General features: G+C 48.5%; 2 protein-coding genes across 2 annotated transcripts in view; both read right to left on the minus strand.

Moving 5' to 3' along the window:
* Positions 1-2505, minus strand: part of Slc13a4 (solute carrier family 13 member 4) — a 38631-nt gene extending 36126 nt beyond the window's left edge. Inside the window, exon 1 of the mRNA XM_059256552.1 lies at positions 1768-2505. Coding sequence (XP_059112535.1) covers positions 1768-1866 — 99 coding nt within the window. The 5' untranslated portion in view covers positions 1867-2505. The remainder of the gene's footprint in view (positions 1-1767) is intronic.
* A 5475-nt stretch (positions 2506-7980) lies between these two features.
* Positions 7981-23663, minus strand: Fam180a (family with sequence similarity 180 member A). The gene is made up of 3 exons (XM_059256553.1): positions 23359-23663; positions 10797-10897; positions 7981-9065 (listed from the first exon to the last, which is right to left on the minus strand). The coding sequence occupies exons 1-3, from the start codon at positions 23432-23434 to the stop codon at positions 8721-8723; spliced, it is 522 nt and encodes a 173-aa protein (XP_059112536.1). The 5' UTR covers positions 23435-23663; the 3' UTR covers positions 7981-8720.
* Positions 23664-26173: the final 2510 nt, after the last annotated feature.

Below are 26173 nucleotides of genomic sequence, written 5' to 3' on the forward strand. Positions count from 1 at the left end.
AAGGGACTGGAAGTCTGTTCCTCTGCTGTCGCAAGTGACTGAGGAGCACTTTGAAAAATCTCTTTTGGAAGATTGGGGGGCAACTTCCACTAGGAACACTGAGGTGTTCAGATGAATGTCCCTTTTGGCGATTCTCTGCTGGAGAGTAAGTCTAGGGCCTTTTGAATGCTAAGCAAGTGCTGTACCACACAGCCACGTCCCTGCCCCTACACTCTTTCTTCTGTAACATCATAGGAATCTAGACTTTAAGAACAGGGCAAGGAGAGAGGAAAAGTCATGTTGACACCTGCTAAAATGTGCCTGTGGCTCATCACTTCGAAGAATCAGCAGATTGCAAGCGGAGGGCTCCTGCCCAGGTGCTCAGCTGCCTCTCTCAAGTGCAGCCTAGACCAAGCAATTCCATCCGGGAATTCTAAGGATTTTAATATCAGAGTCACAGAGTTGGATGCAAGGGTGGAAGGTAGCCAAGGGATAGACCCGGCATTGTGCACCCATTTGTGTCTCCTGTGGGCACCAGTTAAGGCTCCCAAAGATGGAGGTTGAAGGGGTTGGTGGGGTGGGCAAGCAGGGATTCCCAATACTGCTCAGTAGAAGAGGGCAATGTGTCTCTCATGGGAATTTCCTTAAACTAACCTGACAATGGGGGAAAAAAATACCATGAAAAGAAAACTCAAAACAATCAGGTCTACTTAGACAAAGCAGAAAATTAACTGTTATACAGCCCAGAATAAAAAAAAATGTCATTGGCAGCCACGGTCTGCTAATCCCAAACCAGACTTAGTCGGTGCCTCCTTGGCACGCTGAAGTGTTTATTTTGCTAAAGATTTAAGTCAGCTTGTATTTAACAAGACCACGATAATCCCTTCTGTTTAGCTTTTTAAATTTAATCTTGGTTACCCTGTCCCCCAGGGAACAGTGAGGGAGAGATATTCCTGTAGTTAACCTGCCTTAGCTTATTTTTTTTCTAAAGTCTCAAGGACGGTGCCAGCTTGGGAGTGGGGCTATACCCCCAGACATGTGAGGAGAGGGAGGGGAAGAAGGGAAGGGGGACCACGAAGGTCCAAGAGGCCGACTGAAGCAAATGAAGCTTCAGCACTTCTGCCCTCGACTCCTGCTTTAACATTAGGCCATGGGCTAGAGTTCCGGGGTGTGCATTTCTGTTTTCATGTTGCTTTGGGCCTGTTTTTTTAAGAGCAGAAAAGAAAACACAGAAGATTCAGATAGTCTGAGGACCAGAGTAACAGGCTAACCTGTGCATTCAACTCCAAAACCCCTTCCCCAAAGTTTGCAAAGAAGGTTCAGCGTTTTCATATTCTGGTGTCAGAAACCACCATGGCCTCTGGACAGGCTCCCTCCCAGCCCCACCTCTCCTGGATTAATAGTGAAGGGCCTTTTGCATCTCTAATTGCTGCCACATAATGATGGCCACAGGCTGGGAATTAGGGGCTCCCCAGCCTGCCATTTCTATGGGTTGAAACACAGCGCCTGTAATGTTTTGCCACACAACAGTCATTTCAGCTATGGTCTCCCACTCTATGGAGGCCAGAATTGGGGGACCTTTCTTGAGAGACAGAGGGATGGAAACAGTTTTAAGAAAGAAAGTATTTGGTCTCTTCTAGAAAAGTGTGAAAATTTCATCCAAATGAAGGCAATTTCAATGAAGTCATTTTGGGGTGCCCCACAAATACTCTACTCCCTCCAGACCACCCTTCTTTGCTCCCCAACTCCCTCTGATGCCCTGACAGGGGTAGGTAGGCTGCTACTTACACTGGTGGGGTAGATGGTGGGCAGAGGCAGCAGCAGCAGCGGCACACAGATGACCAGTAACAGCTTTCTTGCTTGGACAAGGCCCTGCAGCAAGCCCATGGTGGACCTGTCTGGAGTGAGTCCTCAATGGCGTTCTCCTCTGCTCCACACTACGCTCCGCTCTCAGTCCAAGAAGACTTCTCACACCTTCCCTGGCTTCCAAGAGTTAGTCCTCTTTGGTCTTGGGAGCACAAAAGCTGTACCCAGTTTCCCCAGAAAGCTGGGCTCCTTGCCTTCTGCCTTAGGTGGGATTGAGCAGCATGGTGTTATGGCCATCGAAAAGGAGCTGGAAAAGGATTATATGCCGGGAGCGGTGGGTCCTCTCTGTGGCTAACAAGAAGGTGGCTTCATTCTAGGTGTCAGCAAAAGCCTTCACAAGCAATGTGCCTGCGGCTGCTGATCAGCCTTGAAGAACCACTGAAGGCTTTACAAAATAAGAATAGTCCCTTTCTTCTTCCTGGTGACCTGTTTGGGGGCAGCTGCTGTTTTACCTTCCACCTGGCTGACTGTTGGTAAAAATCTGGTAGCCCCCTTCCCTTAAAGCAAGCACCAGTGTTAGTCTGAGGCACATGTAGACCTCAGATTGGGGTTTCGGGGGAGCTGTCTCCCAGGACCTCGCACCTTAACTCTTTAGATTTCTTTCCTTCAAATTGGGCTCCTACTTATAGTTTTCCTGGAGTCTGGACTTCCAAAGCAGGTCTGAAGAATCTCCAAGACATTCCTTTTTGTTACAGGACTAAAACTTGCTGGAGGCCCACCTTTAACTTTCCTGCACCAATGGGAAGCAGGCACAGGGCAGTGGTCCCGCCCACTCCCCCCCAAGCCTATCGGCAAGTTGAAAAGAATGAGAGAATGTCACATCTGAAGGCAGCCCTCGATTGGTCCCAGCAGGGGCCTGCTGATTTGGCAGAACCCAGGCGGTTTTCGAAGCTTGTTTTTCCATTTCTCAAACATCCCAGGGGTTGGATGTTGGTCAGCACCCTGAGCGTAATCCCAGCTCCCCAAGCACTGCAGGCGTTGTTTCCAAGCATGGGACCCAGCTTTCCTGGGAGAGTCACTTGCTCACCACCTCGGGAAGACGACACATTTGGTGGTAGGAGAATATGGACATTAATTCTGGACTGAACAGTATTAAGACTTCCCCTCAGGCAAAGTTTGCTTCTTGGACACTTGGGGGATAAAAGGTCAGAGCCAGCAGGAAGAATGAGCCGGGAGGAAAGACCCTGGGAAGCATGGCAAGAGGGGAGGCTCCCCTTTGCTCTGGAAAAGTCTAGATGCCAGTTGGAGGGGGTGTTCATGGAGTTCTTTGAGGCTCTTTACCAAAAAAGGAAGCAGGCAGCCTTCCTTGATGGGAACGCAGGGTAGGGACTGAATGCAGGACCACACTGGTGATAGGGACAAAGACTCATCAATTAGTTAGACCCAGAATCTCTCCTGCTTACAGATTTGGAGAAAGGACATGTAGATTTGGAACAAGATGAGAAAGAGAAAGAAAAGACCCAAACCTCTTCTAAGAGATGCTTCTTGGCCAGATCACCTTGATCTGGGAGATGCAGAGCCAGAGCTTGTGTGCATTCACAGGATTTGAGCACCTTGTAAACTCTGCAGCCTTATCCCGTTGAAGGGATCCTGGACTAAAAGTAGAGTGCCCAGAGAAGTGGCCCCACAAAACCAGTTCTCCTTGATTTTCAGGGCCAGTGTAACTACTGGCAGATCTTTGAAGTCATCTAGCTAGTGTATGATGGGTTATGATGAGTCATCTCTACCGGCATGTCAAAGACAGGCTAGCTCATCTACTACATCCTTGCCTCATTTTTTGTGACGGTTTGGAAATGTAGAATAAACAAGACCACATGCTCGTGATGTTTTAGTTACAGAGATGAGAGAGATCAGATAATAATAAGCAGCTGTAGAAATCAACATCTGTCAAACTCGGGAGCCGCTTCAAATTCCTCCATGAGATAATCTGAGGTGACAGAGATTCCAGTGAGTTTAGTAATGTGATTGGGCCATTTGTTCCACAGGTGAAATTTGTTGAATAGAATGAAGCAAGGCAAGTTACATGGTAGGACCAATAGTTCCCCTGGCCTATCAGTTTCCCACATGAGGAAAATATTTTCCAAAATACAGTGCTAAGGAGTCTGGGATAGATTCCATGTGAAGAAGATATCTAAAGTAGTCAAACTCTCAAAGTATTTATTTTGCATTTTTTAGACAGTCTCACTCTCTAGGCCAGGATGGCTTGGAACTCACTATGTAGCCCAGGCTGACCTCCAACTCATGGGGATCCTCCTGTAGCAGCCTCCCGAGTGCTGAGAATACAGGTGTGAGCCATCACCCCCTGCTAAAGTAATTACACTCTCATGAAAAGTAGAACAGTTGCCAAGGTGTGGGGAGAAACGGGAAGGGAGTTGTTCAAAGGTCACAGAGTCACGGTTCATCAAGATGGAAACCTTTCAGAGGTCAGTGGCACATCAATGTGCAGGGCTGCTGATGTGGTTCAGCAGCAGAGCACTTGCCCAGTGGACAGGGACAGGGGTCCTGGGTTTGAGCCTTACACCCTCCCCGACACCCTGAGCCAAAACCAAAACCAAAACCAAAACCAAAACCAAAACCAAAACCAAAACCAAAACCAAAACCAAAACCAAAACCAAATCGTGCAGATCCATGAGTGTTTGGATACGTCAACACAGCCAGGATGGCAAGTTTCACGTTGTGTGTTTTTTTAACCACAAAGAAAGGAGGCTATGTAATGTATTAAGATGGGCTAGTTAAACAGGGGACACGACAGAGTCACTTCGCTGGCATTTTGTTTAGTCCATTAGTCCACCTGATGGCACGTCTTTGCCTCAGCGGTTCCAGCTGTCACTCCTTCACTGGCTTCAGTTGAGGTGACTGAGCAACACAGCATCAGCCGTGACAGGCTTGTCGTCGTAACACCGGAGATGCAGATGGCTGTGAGCCTCCCAGCTGCGCAGGAAGCTTCCAGACAGTGTGGAAATGACAGGCAAGTCCCCCTAGCAAATCTCACCCCGCCCCCAAACTTTGTGAGCAAATATGATGATTGTATGTAGGATGGGCCCTAACGAGGCAAAACAGGAGGGTCTGTTTCTAACCTGTCTCCTGTGTCGTTCACTGAGCAAAGAGCGGGGTTGTTATTTTGGGGGATGGGTTATTTTGTTGGACAGTAACATAATATTTGATTTTATGTATCAATGAAATCAATGTTATGAATCTTTTTGTGTGTAAAATTAATCTGTCTTCATTTAGACTAGAGTGATGTTTAAGAATCTAGTTATTCCAGGGAAGACTTCCACTGGAGGCGTCGGGACCCCAACCTAGCCACATAACCTTCGACCTACAATTTGTCCTACCTACAAAATACGCTGGGGTAAAGGTAGCACAGAAATTGTGGGAGTGGCCAATCAATGACTGATCCAGCTTGAGACCCACCCATGCCATGAGAGGAAACCCACCCCTGATGTAGCCTGGAAGGCCAGGACCCAGAGCCTGGACAGCCCAGGGACCTAGGATCGAACCAAAAAAAAAAAAAAAAAAGTCAATGAAATGATTCCTAATGACATTCTGCTATACTCATAGATTGGTGCCTAGCCCAACTGTCATCAGAGAAGCTTCACCTAGCAGCTGATGGAAACAGATGCACAGACCCACAGCCAAGCATTAGGTGGACCTCGGGAAATCCTGTAGAAGAGAGGAGGGAGGATTGTGGGAGACAGAGGGGTCAAGGACATCACAAGAAAACCCACAGAATCAACTAACCTGGGCTCATAGTTGCTCACAGAGTCTGAACTGACAACCAGGGAGCCTTCATGGGTCTGACCTAGGCACTCTGCACATATGTTATAATTGTGTAACTTGGTCTTCTTGTGGGACTCCTAACAGTGGGAGCAGGGGCTGTCTCTGACTCTGTTACCTGCTTTGGGGATCCTTTCCTCCTACCGGTTGCTTCATCCAGCCTTAATAGGAGAGGTGGTGCCTAATCTTACTGCAACTCGATTATGCCATGGCTGGCTGATTTACAAGGGAGTCCTGTCCTTTTCTGAAGAGAAAGGAGGAGGAGTGAGGGGGGTGTAGTGGTGGTTAGGGGGAGGGCCTGGGAGAAGAGGAGGGAGGGAGAAGAAACTATAATTGGGCTAGAAAAAATAAGTATTAGTTTAATAAAAATGATTAAAAAAGAATCTGGTTACTTTGAAAATGAGTCTTCATTTATCTTGAAAAGGTCATGCCCTTTTTTGCATTTTTTTCAGCTGTTGATTGCCACATAAATTCCTGCTCCAGTTGATCAATATAAAGTGCTTTTAATTGTGTGTGTGTGTGTGTGTGTGTACGCGCGCGCGTACTGGGTGAATGAATTGCCATTGATTGCAGTGTTCCTTGGAATAATTTCCCCCCTCACACATATCTGGTCCCCTCCCCTCAAGCTGCTGCTCTTACGGCATGGTAGGCAGCCAGCCCATAGAAGGGACTTCCGCCAGGCACCCGAGGACAAGGATGAATTTAGCAGTCTCTGGGCGGGGGCAAGTCTGCTCTGAGGGTTTTGCACAGTATCTAGGAGCTGAGGTATTGCTGGTCCCCTGCTCACTTCATATACAGTAAACTACACCGAATAAAGGTAAGCTATGGATTATGGATCCATCTCTGCAAAACCCAAGCACGTCTGCATGCTGACGTTTGTTACAGCTGAAGGAAGTAAAGGAAAAAGTATGGTGAGATATTTAGAGGGACGGAGAGGGGTGCATTATAAGAGGCTGGAGACATATAACCCCCCAAATATTCATTACTGGACCCAACTATTACAACCTCAAAGACACCAGCTAGAGTAGAAAAAGAGGCAAGTAGAGCAACTGACTGTCAAAGAACATGTAATGTGCAAATGAGAAAAACCGAGCAGATGCAGCATCAGGGCTGGGGGATGGCTCAGTGGGTAAGAACATTTGCTGGACAAGCATGAAGACCTGAGTTCAAATCCCCAACACCCCATGTAAAAATCCAGATATGGTCATGAACCCGAGTAAGTCCAGCACTGAGGGCTGCAGAGATAGGATGATTGCTGGGGCTTCTGGTAGCCAACCGAGCCCAAGTTCCCTGAGAGACCATGTCTCAAGGGAATAAAACAGAGAGTGGTAGACTGGGACACCTGACACTCTGCTCTGACTTCTGTGTGCATAGGAGGGGGTACTCCCCCAAATGCATATACAAACATTGCACACATATACACACGTGCACACAGACACACATGCACGCACACATGCACACACATGCACACACACACAGAGCAAAAGTGAGAAGAAGGAGGGAGGGAGAGGGAGAAAGTCAGCATTAGAAATGGTTTGGGAGCTATGAAGAGAATACTTGGGTGAGAAAGAGCAGGACTGAGGGCTATTGTTCTGAGCAGGAGAATCTGCTTGTTCTGGTACTTTCTACCTGCACTCCAGCTCTTCTGCAGAGAGACCATGCGGCTAGAACATGCAGGCAAAGCTCACCTGGAAGATTCTGGGAAAGTCCAAACTCATCATGCTTAAGTGGAGATTGCAAAATACCTTTTCCAGAATGTAGCCCAGCAGATGCCCTCATTCAAATATCAGACTCTCCGCAGTGTAGGTCCCAGAATCCAGCTGGAGCCCAGAAGGAGAAAGAAGCTAGATCTTTGTGCTGGGGCAAAGCCATCAGAACCCAGCTGCTTCACTCTCCCGACAGGTCATCACCTATGACTCAGCACAGTGTTAAGAAGCCTGGCTTGTTGAAGACCAGGCCACTCAAAAAAGATAGCTGTCAGGGCCAAGTATATGGGGACAATGAAAAGTGTACTTTAATGTGGATGTGAGGGGACAGCAGAGAACCCCAGGACCCCACACAGGATGGGTAGATCTAGTGTGTGAGCTGGAGGGGGGACTCCGCAGACACAGGACCCTCCCTCTAGACCCTCACAGTTGCTAGATAACTGCAGCCATGTCACGAGTAGAAGGAACCTGAGAGCAGTCTGCCTCCTTTATTAGAATGTCCTAAATAACTTAGGTATCGAACAAGGCGGAAGACATTGCATATATACCATTTAAATAGCAACCAGTAATTATTTAATATAAATAACGAATAGACTTCGAACCGACATTTTGAAAATGAAAAGTTCAGCATTGGAAAGTAAACAATCTGTCGTCTGAAAGTGATTTTTATCAGGAGCACCAAAATCTGAGACACTACTCTAGTATTTTAGGACAGAGAAGCATGGTGGTGCCACCTCGTTCAGTAGGAGGGCACTATGCGCTTTAGCTTGGCCTCCATGTTCAAATGACAGGGCGTGGATGGACTGCGAACACTTCCATGAGCCCTTGCTACTTCTCCTGTCTCAGAATAACTTCACAAAAGATGAGTCAAGCCGTGTAGGTCCCCACGTTACTGACTTTCTGACTGATTCTTCTCCATGGCTTTGAGGAAAACAGCGTATTTATTTGAATGTATCTCTGCCTTTTTAATATTTACCATGGAACCTGCCAGAACATGTTCATTCAATACAGGTCTCTTAGAACCAATGGAATCTTCCTGCCACACCCGACTCCATCCTCTGTGTGTGTGTGTGTGTGTGTGTGTGTGTGTGTGTGTGTAAGTATATCTCAGACTTCTGCTCATTACCACGTGGACCAGTCAGCCTCTGGAAATGTCTTGAAAGCCCAATCTAGCCCTTTCTTTTAGCTCAGAAACATTATATCATAAGTCAGAGATGTATGTCAGGAAGCAAGAAGAAACGAGAGAGTATTGTGATGACTCATTTATCTTTGCTATTCTGTGTGGGCAGTACATACTTTCTTCACAGTCTCTGTAAGTAGAGTAGAGGATGAGTGTTCTGGAAGACTGTGTGTGCCTGTCCCTGCTTCAAGGTCCTGGTATGGGCCAGTCTCTCAGGAAGACGCTCCAGGGCCAGAGGACCTCATCAAGTCATGCCTCAGGGCCTGGAAGAGGCTAATGAGGGCCTGGGCCCAGATGTCCTTCTGATGCCCTTCCGACAAGGCTGTCCTGTAGGCCGAGTAAGCCAGGGTCAGTGCCAGCCTTTCAAAGTCTTCTTTCTTGAGGATTCCAGGGTGGTTGGCCAGGTTGGCACTCAGCCTGCGGATATCTGGGATGTGCTTGGGGATGATATTGTTGCAGATTGAGTGGAAGTTCAAGGCCTTCCTCAGGGAAGCCAGTTCCTCGTCCTTGATGGAGATCTTCAGGTCTGGGCTGATCTCAATTTCAGCCAGCAAGAGCTGTGGAGAAAGATGGGTTAAGGAAAAACAGGAAGCCAGGTATTGTTAAGGACAGAGCGAGGGTCACTATTCACACGTTGGGAGGCAGCCATAAAAAGAGCTTAGCATCCAAGGGACCTGGGCCCCAGCTCTGGTCTTCCTCCTTAACTTCTCTGGGCCTCACCTTCCTTTTCTGTAAAATGGTAAGTTTCAGTATCTACTTCACTGGGATAGCATGGGAAGCATACAAGACAAATAAGGGCAAATACGACCTAGTGCCTGGGATCAGCTATAACGCTGTCATTCAGTTAATTGACCCCATATTCTGTTTTTCTCTTTCACCCACCGAAGGGCTTCTGAAGTATAAACTGACTGTCACAGAGAAGATTGTAACCCGAAGTTGGGAATTTCAAGAATGCGGAGGGTTGTGCTGCAGGTAGTGGGATACAGAGATGTTGTCTCTCACTGGCTCGCAAGAATAGGGGCTCTTTCTATCATCGTCGTCCCTGCCCTGTTCCACGAGGAACTTAGGAAATACTCCAAGAATGGAAAGACTCCAAATCCTCAGTGTCTTCTCCCCTCTGCTCTCCTCTGCCTTCCGTGACACTACCCGTGATCCCTCTGCTCTCCTCCGCCTTCCGTGACACTACCTGTGGTCCCTCTGCTCTCCTCCGCCTTCCGTGACACTACCCGTGGTCCCTCTGCTCTCCTCTGCCTTCCGTGACATTACCTGTGGTCCCTCTGCTCTCCTCTGCCTTCCGTGACACTATTGCCTTTCTGAACCATTGATTTGTGAGTCCCATTTTTTTTTTTTTTTTTTTTTTTTTTGGTTTTTCGAGACAGGGTTTCTCTGTGCAGCTTTGCGCCTTTTCCTGGAACTCACTTGGTAGCCCAGGCTGGCCTCAAACTCACAGAGATCCACCTGGCTCTGCCTCCCGAGTGCTGGAATTAAAGGCGTGCGCCACCACCGCCCGGCGTGACTCCCATTTTTAAGGTTTGGTAGAGGCCATGCACGGCAGTTTGCTGCCCAGGGCAGCATTTGGAATCTCCTCCCTGGCTCACTGTGTCCCAGGTGTCAAAGCTGGAGGGGAATTTTGGGTGTCATACTTACACTCCATGTGACAGTTGAGCATCAGGCTCAGAGACTCTTGGCCAATGGACTAAAGTTCAGACCTCGAAGTTAAAGCTCCTCCCACTGACCCAAACCCAGTGACCTCAAGAAACTCACCTGGTGGTTCAGAGGAGTGGGGTCCCAGGGAAGCAGGGGAAAGTGGAAGAAGGAAGCCTGTCTGGTAGGGCAGGCTTCTAGAAACTTAGATGGGTTAGTGGGGCAGCCAGACAGCATCTCTGTACAGCAGGCAAAGCCTCAGAGGCATGACAACACCAGGGTCCCAGTGTGGCTTTGCTAGGACACTACTGATGAGTGATGCCTGAAGCCTCTGCTTGGGACCTTCCACTCAGAGCCTGGGTGTGACAGGGGCACCGATGGGACAAACCCCACCTTCCGTTATGCCTGCACTGAGCTCTGAATACTGCCATTTCTGTCAGGACACACGGAAAAGGCGAGGTGGTCCCAGGAGTCCCTCACTTTGACATAGGCCAGATTTTATCACCTCTGGGAATGAGCCTAGGCTGTTCCCTGCTACAGCAGAGATCATTCAAGTCCACAGGCCCAGGCAGACCTCTTCTCAGGAAAAGAGAGATGATGCATGTTCTTGGGTGACTTGGGTTGATGGCTTTCCCTCTGCTTACCTCGTAGAGGAGTTCCACATCCTCCAGGGAAGTCTGCAGGATTGGGTTCAGTGGCAAAGACAAGGACCTCTTCGGCCGGTGGGCAGCAGGGAACAGTGCAGCTGGAAGAGACAGACTGACTTGTGGGACAGGCATACATGTTGGCCACCTCTCTCTAACCTTGAGGGAAGCCCTCAAGTAGATCTTGAAGGTGGGTGGACGTAAGGTGAGGGGAGGTGACAGGCTCTCTTCTTGTGTCTCAGAGAGTTCCCAGGCATGTCAGATTAGTAGCTCATCAGAAGCATCCAAGAAACTGGAAACATTTATCAGCCTGGGCTACGTTTGTACTCAGAAATTTTGGTTAAAACAAAGCAGATGAGGCAAAATAGAAAAAAAAAAAAAAAGCAAGCAAATAAGAGTGCCCTAATCCCAGAGGGGACTCCCTCCCTGAGTGCTTAAAACAGTCAGCATATAATTGCTCCATTGCAGCCTCATCATCAGAGACTTCGGCTAACCCAGACATCTGAAGTAGAAATGCCAAGGATCTTCACACAGATCACAAAGGAAAGGAAGCAGGCTGCTGCCAGACCGTGACTCTGGGCTCTACTGGACCATGTGGCCGAGCTCAGCGCTTCCCTCCAGGGCCAGCTGATTTAACAATGCATTTACTACACAGGTAGGGCCAGGGACACATTTGAAAGCTGAGGGGAGATGGATGGGTCCCTGGTGGGGTGCAGGATCGGAAGTGCTAGGGACAGAGGGAGGAGTGAAGGAGAAAACAGAAAATGGTTGGACACAGGATGATTATGAGAAAACTCAGCTCTTCTGGACTGGATCAAACAGCCCTTGCCACCTGCTCAGCCCCTTTATGCAGCAGACAGCGAGCACAAATGATTGACAAACCTTGTGGGTAGAAAAGGATTGTGACCTTTAGAAAACCAGAGAAAGAAATGTATAGGCGACTGTGAGGGTGGTCCTCTGAAGTTGTGCAACTGTACTCTTCATGGCCATTGGTGGCTGCTCTGCTGTGTGGTAGTGGTGTCCCTGGGACACCAATAAAACGTCCGATTGTGTTCAGTGCACTAAATAAGCTATGTTAAATGTGCTGAAGAGGGCAGGAACAGTGTAAAGCGTTCCAGAATGATCTCCATCAGAAATTATAACAGAAGACCTCAGCTTAAAAGGCCCTTCCTGAAAAGTCTACAGTTGAAATCACTGGCTTCCCACATAAAGCGGCTGCGTGCAGCTTGGCTGAAGAGGCCTTTGCTGTTTGTGACCCATTGTCACAAGTTCCTCAGGACTGGGGTGAATGAGATTTTGTGCTTCTGCGTGCCTGTTGTCTGGAAGTAGTGAGTGAGGTTCCTAGCAGGATGTATGTTTTATCTCTGTCTTCTCCTTCGTAGAAAACAAAACATGGGTACCTGGTGTGGATCAAGGAGTGAGCCATGTCGGTGTGTTTGTGTGTGTGCATGTGTGTACACATATGTGTGATGGTGCACTTGCTTGTAGGGGCATGAGGTGGAGACCAGAGGTTGACATTCGGATATCTTTTTTAGTCACTTCTTTGCCTTTGTATTTTGAGACAGGGTCTCTCACTGAACCTGGGACTTCTGTTTTAGCTGCATTGGCTGGCCGGGGAGCCCCAGGATCCTGCTGTCCCCATCCAACCTGGGATGACAGGTTCATGCTACCATGCCTGGCTTTTCCATGGGTGCTGAGAAATTGAACTCGGGTCCTCGTGCTTGCACACAGGCACCTTGCCCTCTGACCATCTCCCTAGTCTCCCGTGTATGAGCTTTTCTTTTATACCTGTGTGAAAAGATGGTGGGTCTGAGAGGAACTTCACTCCCCAATTCTCCCAGGACATCTTCAGTTTTTCATTTAGCTTTTGGGGATTTCATATGAGCATGGTATTGACATCAGCACCTCTTCCTCTCCTCCCATGTTCCTCTTGACTCCTCAAATTCGTGGTCTCATTCTTTAATTAATACACACACACACACACACACACACACACGTATGTATGTGAATTTATAAACACAACTTTCTGAGTTCACTTAGTGTTGTTCTTAAGTGTTTAGGGTTGGCCTCCAGAGATTTGCTAACCTCCTGGGGAGTGGGGGTCTCATCCTTGGAGAAGACTGATTCTCCCTCTCCCAGAAACCATCAATTGCCTGTAGCTCTTCTTCTATGGGTGGTGCAGCCTTGTAGGAATTCCCCCACACATGTTGGCATGTGACTTGTGTTATCTTTTTTTGTTTTTGTTTTTTCTTTAAACCAAGGTCTTGTGGATTTTTAAAAAAATTATTTACTTTTATTTCCTGCACATTGGTGTTTTGCCTGCATGTATGTCTGTGTGAGGATGTAAGATCCCCTGGAACTGGAGTTATAGACAGCCATGAATCACCATGTGGTTGCTGGGAATTGAACCCAGGTCCTCTGGAAGAGCATCCAGTGCTCTTAACCACTGAGCCATCTCTCCAGCCCTGTGCGTCGTCATTTTAAGGTCTTCTAGGCAACCATACTGTTGAGATTTCCTGGGTGCAGTTTCCCTGCAGACTGTATATTGGCAGCAGACACCCTATCCTGGCTCTCTGGCTCTTAGAACCTTTCTGTCTCCTCTTCTGAAGAGTTCCTTGAGCCTTAGGTGAAGGGGTTGTGTTGTGTATAGATCAGTTTGGGCCAGGACCCCCATGATTAGCTGTTGCCTGCATCTTGACCAGTTGTGACTTTCTGTAATGGTTTCTATCTGCTGCAAAGAGAAGCTTCTTCATAGGGGGTGAGAGCTGCACTCAGCTGTGGGGATAAAGTTAAGTATTAAGAATATTGTTAGAATCAGGCTGGTTTCATGCGGTGTCAGTAGTAGGTTCTCTTCTAGAGCCCATGGCCTCACCAGCCACAAGTAGCAGGCCAGGTTTACAGTACCAGGCCTGAATTCCTTCCTTCCAAGCAGGCCTTAAGTCAATTTAGATGGTCGTTGGTTACAACCAAGACAAAAGCGCCACTAATTCATCTCTAGGATAGCTTGTCATTCTAGCCTTTGTTATTATTGTTCATAGGCATAGCTGTATTTGGGTGGGACTATTGATTGGTATTCTCCTCTGCTACCACAAGAGCTGGTCCTCGGGGAGGAGGTGTCCAGGTCAGTTCCAGCTGACATTCTTCCATGTCATCTGCCACATCTTTAAAAAAAGGTATTTATGTATTTTATTTAGAGTACATGTGTACCTGCTTGTCTTTGTATATACCACACGCATTCAGTGTCCAAGGAGGCCAGAAGAGGGATTTCCTGGAGCTGGAATTTTAGACAGATGGGGGTGGGTACAGTGTGAGTGCTGGCAATCAAACCCGGGTTCGAGGATAGAGCAGCCGTTGCTGTTAATTGCTGAACCATTTTGTTCTAGCCCCAGAACATCTTTCTTACTGGGAAATTTAAAATATCCACCTTTAAATCCTCCTTAGTGCTGTAGGCGGTGTGTCTCATCAGAACATCGACCCTCCAGCAGAGGAAGGGGGAAGGGGACAATGTCATGGGTGGGGACTCTCTGTTCCTGTCATCGTGGACTCTCTAGGGGGTCCCCCAGGGAAGTTACCATAGTTTCAGGCCCGGGTTTTCTTCACTTATCCCCTTTCCTGAGGACACAGCTTTTATCATGCTTATGTTATTTAGGGAACCCCTAATTCTCCGAGTCAAGGAGAATACACTTCCCCATTCAAAACTGAACTTAATGATGGACACAGTCATCCCTAACAGCTGCCAGTCTCATACCTAATAATGACATTGGTGGTAAGCATTAGAAGTAGCCTCAGCCCTCCAGACTAGGATGGTGGTTGTGTGGGAAGTGTGTGGGGTGCACAAATACCTTGTTTTCCCTTTTCACATGTGTGTGTGTGGTGTTTGCATGTGTGAGTGCACATGAGCATGTTTGCATGCATGTGGAGAGCTGAAGCTGAGATCAGGAATCTTCCTTGATCGCTTCTCTACCTTATTCTTTGAGGCAGGGTCTCTCAGTCAAACTCAGAGCTCACTAGTACAGCTACTCAGCTGAAGCACAGGTATTTTAAAGATGGGTCCCTCCTTCCTTTCCTTCTCCCATTTCCCACATTGGTCCACCTCTTGGCACTGTTGTGCCCCATATTTCTATAGCTGCTTTGATCCTGTGCACTGGGTAAGGGCAGAACCATTATGTCCTTAGACTGCTGGAGGGTAGCTGCCTTTAGGCTGACATCTCAGTGAATCCTCAACTGCTTAGATGTGGCTCCTTAGGCAAGACCTGGAGATGTTGGAGGTAGCCAGTGAGAAACAGTTCTGTTTACCCAGGCAACGTCAAACACGGAGGTGGAAATTTAACAAGTGGTCCCCCCCCCCCCCCCCGCCCACTACCCTAGATGCTCTTGTCCATAATGATGAGGGCTGAATCCTGCCAAAAATGCCCATGGCGCCGGGCGGTGGTGGCGCACGCCTTTAATCCCAGCACTCGGGAGGCAGAGCCAGGCGGATCTCTGTGAGTTCGAGGCCAGCCTGGACTACCAAGTGAGTTCCAGGAAAGGCGCAAAGCTACACAGAGAAACCCTGTCTCGAAAAACCAAAAAAAAAAAAAAAAAAAAAAAAAAAAAATGCCCATGGCCAAAACAAGTGTTGATTGGGCCTGAGCACAACGTGTACAAAGCTTGAAATGAGTCTTGTTCTCACATTGCTGGGTGACAGCCCTGTTTCCCCAGGAATCCTCCCCCGTTCACCCCTCGGCATGCATCTGCCTCCAAGGCTATCTCGTCTGTTCTGCACACTTAATGCCTTGCTGCCTCCTCGCCTGGAGAGGGCTCCCAGGATTGCCAGCTCCTGGGATAGGAAGTGTTCTGCTCTCTGTATCAGCTCTGCATGCTGTAAGGCTCAGAAGGTGAGCTCAATAGGACCGACTTAAAAGAACAACTGGATGTTAAATAAAACAGCAGCCCTGATGTGTGGATGCTACTGTACGTTTGGCTCCTTGTTGGCTGTGAGCGGTCCGTGAACAGCGTGGCAGCATAAACTTGGCAAGGAGGTAGTCCTGGGCCACTATCAGGCTTGGCATGCTCCTCCCACCGGAGGGAAGGGAGAACAGGGAGAGAAAATGGAAACAGCGGAGAGTGCTAGAGAGTGCCCCCACATCCCCTGGACCCCTGGGTCTCAGACAAGAAGATTGCTGGAGGCTTTGCTCAGAGTCACAGGCTTTGTGTACATTTTGTGGGGTGTAAACCTGGCCTACTTGCTTGCTTGTTCTTCTCCCTAGTGTGGCACACCCAGCCCAATCACTAAGCATCTCTCTGGGGTGTGACTGTCCTCATGAGAGTCACTCAATGTGCCTGTCTCAAGGACGCTTGGGACTCACTGGTCTTCTTGCTTAAAAGTCTGCAGTACAGGTCGGCCTTGAAAATGAGGAGAGAGATTATCCCCTTCTTCACGGGCAGATGAATATCTATGACACATTGGACCTACCAGCACAGAACAAATGATTCACCATGATCATGCCAGGTGGATCAAGCTACTTTAGAAACTGGATCCAGACATACATGATTCATCTGTTACAGCAAGTCCTGTCCATGCTTTCTGCTGAGAGACGTGGTTGGACCTCAAACAGAAACTACTAAAACAAGGCACTCATATGTTAACAGTAGCCCTAGAGTGTCCACTGTGTGCCTGTCAGCAGGCTGTGTTTTTCCATGTGTCCATGGAGAAGTAAGTCTCCACTTCCCATTTTAGAGACGAAGATGCTCAGAAGTTAAGGACCTTGCTCCAGACCACCCAGTTTGCTCGAGATAGGACTGAGAGTGTGGTAACAGAATGATAACCACCTGCAGGCTCCAACGCCCAACCTCACAGACACAGGTAGACAATGCCCTTTTGCTCCAAGCATGGTCATTCATTTCTCAATAATCATGGGAGAGATGCGTGTCGTATAAAATGTGTCCTTAAATGAATCACACACATATGGAGGTCATAAGATAATTTATGGGAGTCAATTCTCTCCTTCCATCATGTGGGTTCCAGGGATGGAACTCAGGTCATGAGGCTTGGTGGCAAGTACCTTCAACCCACGGAGACATCTTTCAACCCATGCCACCTTTCCAGGTCTGCACACCTGCCTGTGTTTAGAGGAAACATTACCACGTTCAGTAGCTGTGTTTTAAAATCTCCATCACCGCCTAGCATAGACCTTAGCGGCTGTCCAGCAGTCCCTGGGTTTCCTGTCTCCTCCCATGCTCACACTTTCTCAGACAACTTCTTCCTACCTTCAGCTCCTCCCTCACACCAGTCACCTGCTCCTTGTACACACACACACACACACACACACACACACACACACACACACACACTTCTATGGCCTTGAGAGTCATATTCTCCATGTGTACATGAAGCCTCTGTGAAGATGCAGATCCGGCGACTCAGCCTTTTCTTTCCTCTGCCGTTCATTTTTTCCGCTCCACTGCATCTTATAGGGATCCACAAACACATGTTTGTGTCTTCCACATGTTTCTACCTCCTCCTTGTCCCAGGTGCCCATTCTGCTCCCCTGCCTGCTTGCAAAGGTACATGCTGGTCTCAGTCTTGTGTTTCTTTTCCTGGCCACACTGACTGATGGACTGATGCTCAACTTTTAGGTTTCTAGGCAGACCCTCTTCGCTCCTGGAGCTTCCTTTGGGGATTTGTAATTGCTCTTTTCTCTTACCTTCAGCTTGGGGCTAACATTCTGTCTCCCACTTACACCCCTTTACTCCCCCCCTCCCTGCATATAATCCCAGCCACACATACTCTTTCACACACATTTTCCCATATGCTCTGTCTTAGGGTTTCTATTGCTGTGAAGAGACACCATGACCACAACAACTCTTTATAAAGGAAAACATTCAAATGGGGCTGGCTTACAGTTCAGAGGTTTAGTCCATTATCATCATAGCGGGGAAACATGGCAGGCAGAATGCAGGCAGATGTGGTGCTGGAGAAGGAGCTGAGAATTCTACATCCAGATTGGCAGTCAGCAGGAAGAGACTGAGACACACTAGGCCTGCCTTGAGCTTCTGAGACCTCAAATCCCACCCCCTAGTGACACACTTTCTTCAACAAAGCTACACCTACTCCAACAGGACCACATCTTCCAACAGTGTCAGCCTCTAGGGCCATTATTAATCAAACTACCACATACACACTCTCACATACTCACGCATGTGTACTCACACTCTCACATACTCACGTATGTATATTCATACTCTCACACACTCACACATGTATGCTCACACACATCTCCTGCATCATCCCCAGCCTTCTCCAGCTCTTTAGCTGCTGTCTTTGGCTGCCTCTTTCTTTAACATTCCATATCCAACTAATCATCAAATTTTGGTGATGGTCCTTTCCAAATTCATCAGGAACTGGCCTATGTCTTGCCACATCCCAGCAGCCTCCTGGTCTTCTAACCCTGAGCATTTCACTTAATGGCGTCTCTGTTCTGAGGAAGCTACCTGAAGTAAGTCTGTGGAAACAAGGGCCTGCAGATGTCTCTCCACCCAGAACCTTCTCTGGTTCTATTTCTGTCAGAGGACAAGCAGAAAAAGCTTCACACAGTACCAGGTGCTCCAAGATCAGGGTCCTCGTCAGCTCTGCATGCATCTCCCATCTCCCTGGCTCACATGGCTCTGGCCACAGACAACCTCACTGTTTTTAAGCACATCTGGCAAGCTTTAGGCTCAGCGCTTTTGCCTATCTGTTTCTTCTGCCTGAAATAACCGCCCCCAAGCTCCACAGAGATTGTGAGACTCCCTCTGTCATCCCTCAGGTTGTTTGTGATTTTTTTCAATGGAGCCTTCCGTGACTCCCACGGAAGATGATAAGCCTTTGTGCACACTCTAGCCTCTGTCCTTACTTTATTGCCATCCAACAAGTCACATAATGTCTTTATTCACGTGACTGTCTTTTGTCCCCTCTCCCCCGCCCCCACTAGAATGTCAGCTCTACGAGGGAATGGATCCCGTCTGTGTTGTTCATCACTGGATTCCCAGTACCTAGTGTTGTGCCCATTACTGTTTGTTGACTGGATAAATGAAATTATACAGACACACTACCCACTCTGCCACTGAGCTTGGTTCTTTTCAGAGCGCTTTACAAAATCTTCCTCCTTGCAAGAGAGTGAGTCTGTCATCATTTGGAGTTTCGGGCCTGCTCTCAGCTAAGAGGCAATGTTTACTTTGGTCTGCTCAGCTCCTTCTCCTTATCTCTTCCGAGTCCCTGCTCCAGCACAGAAGGAGCTGCTTTGCCTTTATCTTTGTTAAGGCAGTTGCTATCTCCCCATGCTTGATCCTGGGCAGATGCGCAGCCAGAAGGCGCCTGAGGAGGAAGCTGGCTCACAGCAGAGTCTGACCTCTGACTTGTCATGATCCTGGTTCAAAAGTCTCTTCTGTCTTCCCCCTCTGATCCCTGTGTGTGGAGCCCTTGCTTGGAGTCCACTCAGCCGTGTACGGCACTTGCACTAAAGAACTTGCTGGAAAGGATGAAGTCTGCAGACTGCACTGAGCCAAAGCACAGCCCCACCGTGAATGAATCCTTGAAGCAACTCTGGGTGTGGAAGGGAAATGTTCTTGCTAATGAAAGATCTTCTGCCAGATTCTGATGTGTCATTCATTTTTTGGCTCCTGGGCCAGCCTTTTGGAAAATCGGTGCTGTTCGGAGAAAGCCACAGTCATGGCCTCTGTGCCAGGGTCCTGCGGGACAGCGTCGGAGAGGAGCTATCTTGGCTAGAAAGCTCCACAACAGGGGGACGGAATGATGACAAGGGAACAGGGCAGTGGGGCTGATCTCAGATGGACTCGGGGCCAAGTCCACTCAGCCCTCGAGCCGCGGGACCCAGGGCTTGTCCCCTCTTGTGCCAGCTCTCTGCTTTTCTCACCTGCAAACGGTTATCTGCATGGAGAGCGAGGTGATGCTGTGGTGGTCAGCATCAACTCTTGCTGGCCGCTGCTCTTACCCGGCAGAGCATCCAAGAGCAAGGACACACACCTGAAAAGGACATCCCACTAACCCTCAGGGTTGTCTTCTTTACCGAATGGCTTCATAAATAAATACTTTAGGGGGTGGTGTGATGGCTCAGCAGCTAAGGTGTCTGCCACCAAGCCTGACAGCTTGAGTTCAGTCCCCAGGACACACGTGGTGGGAGGAGAGAACTGACTCCTACAAGTTGTCCCCCGACCTCCACAAGTGCACAGTGGTACACATGCGCGTGGATACATAAACAAAGAAGTAAGTGTAGGAAAGTAGAAACAATTTATATGTACTCAGTGACAACATAACGATGCTTATTGGTTATTAGGTATGTACTTTTCAGCTTTCTAAAGTCAAGCAAGTCCTCTCCCTTCAAGTATTGCTCCCACAAGATGCTAACGTGGGCTGTGTGTGTGTAGGTCAATGTCCTCAGGTTGGCCCTGCTAACCACAGTAACCTTAGGTGAGTCATTGGGCTTTCATCATCCTGGTAGGGCGGGAATGGGCAGTTCTGGATCTTGCTGTGGAATCTCCTATGCTGGGGGGAATCCTAGAGAGCGCTTCTTAGGGAGAGGGTAGGGCAGGCTCCCTTTGGGTTTCTCTCCATATAGAGGAGTGGGGTGTCTGGAGGGGTGTGGTGGTGGTGTGGGGGCAAGGATGGAAGGAAACAGTCTTAGAAGGAGGGATTCCCTCAAACTCTTTTTAGGGGATTCATTGAAATCAGGGTGGCAATTCTTGGCTTGAGAAAGATAAGATAAAAAGGGACAGTATCTGTGGGAAACCGGTATTTGTGTGTGTGTGTGTGTGTGTGTGTGTGTGTGTGTGTGTGTGTGTGTGTGTGTAGGCCAGAGGCTGTCCCCTTACTCTACTCTCTACCTTCCTTTTTGAGACAATGATCCTCACTGAACTTGGAACTCACCGATTCAGCCGGACTGGCCTGGTCAGCGAGCTCCTGAGATCTTCCTGTCTCTGCCTTCGTCAACACTGTAATTACAACCGCAGGCCCCGAGCCTGGCTTTTTACTTGAGTGCTGGGAATCCAAACACAGGCCCTCCTGTTTGCTGAGCAGGTTCATTGGCCTTCTATGTGGTGTTTTTCTGCAATTCAGTTTAAGGATTCAAATGCCTGTCAGGTGCAGACACTGAAGTCACCCCTGCCCTTGGAGAGCGTCTAGTCCAGGACAAGACTGGCCAGAGAACTGGTAATAAATGCACGAACTACACTCATCCTCTAATGAAAGAACCCACGGAGGAAAGCCACCTTACCCAGCCTGGCTCTCCAGAGAAGACTTTCAGATGTGACTTGAGGACTGGCTAGAGAAGATGGAAAGTGTGTGTGTATGTACAGCCTTGAGAATGTCATCCCCAGGAACACTGTCCATATTCTTCGAGACAGTATGTCTCATTGGCCTGAAGCTCACCAGTTGGCTTAGGCTGGTGGGCCGTGAACCCTGGGACCCTTCCGCCTCAGCCTCTGCAGCACTGGGATTACAAGCACAGGTGGCCACACCCAGCTTTTCTTCAGGGGTCTGGGGTAACTCAGGGCCTCATGCTTGCACGGGAAGCCCTCTATTAACTGAGCCCACCTGAAAGTGACAAGAGTTGTGTCCTTTTGTAATTAGAAAAAATGTATAAGACAAAGGAAAAATAAAAACCGACCACATGGAAGAGTTTTGATGAAACTTGGAAGGACTCCATATCGTTGCCTCCGAATACAGTCTTGAACCATATCGTTGTCCTATAATGGACTTTTGGTCATTTGTGTTGGCCTTGATCCTTTATAGCGCCTGAGGCCCTGCTGAAGAAGCCTTCCCAAAGAGCCTCAGATGTTGCTATCAAACCTCTGTTGAAAGCCTCAACTTCTCATTAATAAATAGTGTTTTTTTTAAAGTGATATAGTCACTGACATGTAGCATTTCATCATTTTCGAAGCATATCTTGGAATAGGACCCTCAAATCAGCCTGGTGAAGGCAAGTTTTGCCGTTGTTAAGATGCTACCTGCTAACAACATCCAGAGGAATTAGGAGCCTGTCAGAGATCGCGCTGCTGGCTTGTTAGAGACAGAGCTGAAATTTCCCAGTCCTTGTAGGAGTGCTCCAGAAGCAGCTGGCCTGTTTATGAGCCTTGTCACATGTCCAGTTGTCTTTTGGCTTCCGGACATTCTATGCCTTCAGGAGAGTAGATGCTTTGGTCTCCTTTGAATCAGCAAATTAACTTGTGCTCCCGGTGTGACAACAGTGAGTGACAGAATCCAATTCTAAGAGCAAGAGATCTCTGCTTTTCACCCCCCAAGTGTGACTGTGCACATGATGGGCAGGTAGGTGTGTGAGAGTGTATGTGTGTGTGTGTGTGTGTGTGTGTGTGTGTGTGTGTGAGAGAGAGAGAGAGAGAGAGAGAGAGAGAGAGAGAGAGAGAGAGAGAGAGAAAGAGAGGGAGAGAGAGAAAGAGAGAGAGAGAAGTCTGTATTTTTTACATCTTAGCAACACACATTCCCTGACTCTGTTCAGAGGCCTGCCAGTCCCTAATAATCAGGAATTAAGCACAGGAGGATAAAAGAAAAGATAAGCCTTTGGCTTCCTCGTTCCCATTGCAGCACAGGCCGCTCTTTTCTTCCCTGACGTTGCATCTGAGAACGAGGGGCACATGCATGTCACCATGCCTTTCCTTATCCCATTTGGGATCTCTATAAAGAGCTTCTGGATTGACTTGAGGGAACACTGTTTTTCCAGCTCTTTCTGGAGACATGAACTCAGCTGACTTTAGGCAGTGGAAAGACTTCCCTCCAGACTGGCATGGGGTGGGTAGCACGCCCAGCTCTTCATCTCCTGATAGTGATAAACTAGCTGGCTTGATACGTTCCCAGTGCCGGCCAAGCACAGCCAGACCCAGGACACAGAGTAAAGATGCCACCCTGGTTCTGAGAAGTGACATCCTGAGGGAGAAGATGTCAGTGTGAGAGAAAAACTTGGGCATAGACCCCTTTCTTTCCACAGTGGCTTTATGGAAGCGGCAGGAGCCAAACACACTGGATGGATGCCCACAAAGGTTCTTTTTTTCTCACCTTCCCCAAGACAGCTCTACCTGGATACAAAAATACATCCACGGCAGCCTGGAGATCTCATTCTTGGCCAGTGTGGCCAAGAACTCTCTGTCTTAGTCCCTCAGGTAGCAGCCTCCTGCATCCCAGTGGCCACCATTCTGTCACACAGGCAGTAGAACTTGGCTAGTCTCTCATGGGTCCAAGTAGTCCCAGCAGGGATCTGGAGAGAACCTGTCCCCATTCTCTGAAGCAATCAAGAGTTCTTTCTGGCTCACCAGCATGGGGCAGCTCTCTGGGTTCTCAGCCTCCATCAGCTGCTTTGATGTTTCTCCAGTGTCATTTTTTTTCATCAACTTTTACCAAGAAGGAGCTTTTCAGGAGCATGCCAGGAGGAAGCATAGCGCACCGGCAAAGTTGGTTTACAAAGCGGTAACAGGGCTTCTAATTCCTTCCTCCCTCCAACTCCACCCCATAACCTCAATTCTATTCAAGAAAGATGAATGAAATCAGAGAAACAAATGAATAAAAACAACTCACCCCTGTTCCACCTGCACGACGCAGTAGCCTGGGTGCTGGAGAGCAGCAGCAACAGCATCAGGACCTCCCAGGGCATCTTCCAGAAGGGAGAAAAACTGACCCTCTATCCCTGTGGGACCTCGGGAGCTCCAGGTGAGCCCTGAGTTCTTCTCCGTGGGATGACAGAGTTCTCACTGCCTTTTCTTGTCTAGAAGGGCAGCAAGGGCCTCTCCCTGGCTCCACAGGGTGGAGGCAGATGCTGCCTCCTGGGTGGGACAGAAGTTGGTACCTCTCCTAACCTAAGTCTCTCTGGGATTGGGGGACTGGGCTTCCACACAGAGGCTCTGTTTTTGAGCACATCTGGAGTGACTCACAGGGCATGTGATCTCTTTGGCAGTGGGCTGGATAAATATAATTTCTGTACTTGAGTTCCATGTGTTGGATGCGCCCACTGGAATTTTTCTTTAACAAACAGACCCGCAGAACTTGTTAGAGAGCCTGGCGAGAAGTTGGCTGTCCACCCCTCCACCCTCCCACCCCACACATACTACTTCAGAGCCAGGACTGAGGGCTGGAAGAAGAGCTGGGAGGTTGCCTCCAAACAGTGGGGCTAACAGAGCTCAGAGCTGCCTGTAGGACAGCACAGTCACTGTAGTTCTGGGGTGGAGTGTCTCTGCTACCCTTCCCTGAAGGTAGACTTGTGGATCTTGGGGTCTGGCACCTTTCCTAGGTTCTGGGTAGGGGGGGCATTGGCAGGTTGTGAGGAGCATAAATGGACAGGTGGTATGGAAAATAGGCATTGCCTTGTGAACCTCTGCAGATGATAACACAGGAGGCTAAGGGTGAGCTCCCATTCACACCCACAATGCTTGTATTAGGTGCTTTCCATGGCTATAGCAAAATACCTAAGGCTAGATAACTTGCAAGGAAAAGAGGTCAATTTAGCTTATTTGTTTGGAGGGCCAAAGGCATGACACCAGCTTCTGCATAGTACTGGTTTGGATCTGATGGCAGAAGACATCCCAAAGGGGAATGTTTCTTTTTTCTTTTTTTATTATTAAAATTTTTTATTTATTTTATATACCAACCACAGTTTCCCCTCCCTCCTCTCCTCCTACCTCCTTTCTACTTCCCACCCCCAATCCACTCCTCAGAAAGGGGAAGGCCTCCCATGGGAGTCAACAAAGCATGGCATATGAAGTTGGGGCTGAGCAAGGCATCCCATTACAGGGAATAGGTTTCAAAAAGCCAGCTCATGCTCCAGGGAGAGATCCTGGTCCCACTGCCAGAGTCCACAAACACACCAAGCTACACAACTGTCACCTACATGAAGAGGGACTAGGTTGGTCCCATGCAGGCTCCCTAGCTATTGGTCTAGAGTCCATGATCTCCCACAAACTTGGTCTCTGTGTGTTTCCCCATCATGATCTTGACCCCCCTGGCTCGTATAATTCCTCCTCCCAAGGGGAAATGTTTGTATGGAAGAGATTCCATGGTGATCCAGGAATCCAGAGAGCCTCAGGGGTCAGGCTTTGCCTATGTGCAAAAACCTTTCGAAGTAACTAAGCAGAGTTCCCAGAGAGCTACATTAACCCCTTCCAAGGGCAGTGCCCCAATGAGGTAGTTACTTTGTATCAAGTCTCCCCTCCACTTCGAAGGTTCCGCTACTTATTAGCCCTACTGTACCGGGAACCAAGCCTACAACATGACCCTTGGCGCCACTGAACCTCTCTGTGCCGTGCTCAGATCAAGGACCAAGCTATTTCATTTTTTTCAAAACGGGAGTGTTTTCCCATGATCATTGAAAACGTATCGGGGATTTGGCTCAGTGGATAAAGTGCCTATGTAGGCCTGAGGACCTGAGTTTGATCCCCTTACTCACCAAGTAGACAGGCACAGCAGTACATGTCTGTAACCTCAGTGCTGGGGAGGCAGAGACAGGAGACCCCCAGGGGGTGGGGGCTCACTCACCAGCCAGTCTACCTGAATTGGGGAGCTCCAGGTTTGGTGTCTCAACAAATAAGGTGGAGAGTAATTGAGGAAGATACCTGACACTGATCTCACACGCATACACAGGTGCACGCTCACTTGCCCCCCAAACACATACATGCACATGGAAGTACTGTTGTAGACATGCCTTAATCATGTCCTTAATTGTGTACCCCTTCTTATGTACCACTTCTCCCCCTCAGGTGTTTCGTGTGTGGGGGGCTCTGTGCTAGACTCGTTCCCTGTGCTAACCGGTCGATGCTTACAACAGGCAATGAGCTCAGTCTGGGGCTGCACTCCTTGTAGACATATGAGTCACAGATATAATTATAAATTCTAGCAGCCCCTTAAAGACAAAGAAACAGGTGTAGTTAAATCTAATTCTGCTTATTTAATTTACCATATCCAAAGTATCATTCCTACATATAATCAATACAGCATTGAGAAGGCATTACACACACACACACACACACACACACACACACACACACACACACACTCTATATCTCTGAAGTCTTCTTGGTGTGCCCCATCACATACTTCAATTTCAAATAACCAAACTAAAGTCCACGGATCAGGCAGTGCAGGGTCGGAAGCCAGGCCGGGCTCTTGGGCCAGGCTGTTTGCTCTTGTTACTCTGCCAGTTTCTATGAGATCTTAGGGTAGTCCCTCCATCCACCTTTGCATCCATTTCCCCTCTCCAGAATGGAGGGACTGATAGTTTCCTTTCCAGGGATCACTCTTAGGAATTGATGAACTAATGTGTGTAAGCGCTGAGACCAATACCACTACAGACTAAACATTCAATGCATTGGTACTGTATGTACATGAAGAAACAGGTGCAGAG

This window comes from Peromyscus eremicus, chromosome 3, assembly GCF_949786415.1.
Source record: "Peromyscus eremicus chromosome 3, PerEre_H2_v1, whole genome shotgun sequence".
Taxonomy (NCBI): domain Eukaryota; kingdom Metazoa; phylum Chordata; class Mammalia; order Rodentia; family Cricetidae; genus Peromyscus; species Peromyscus eremicus.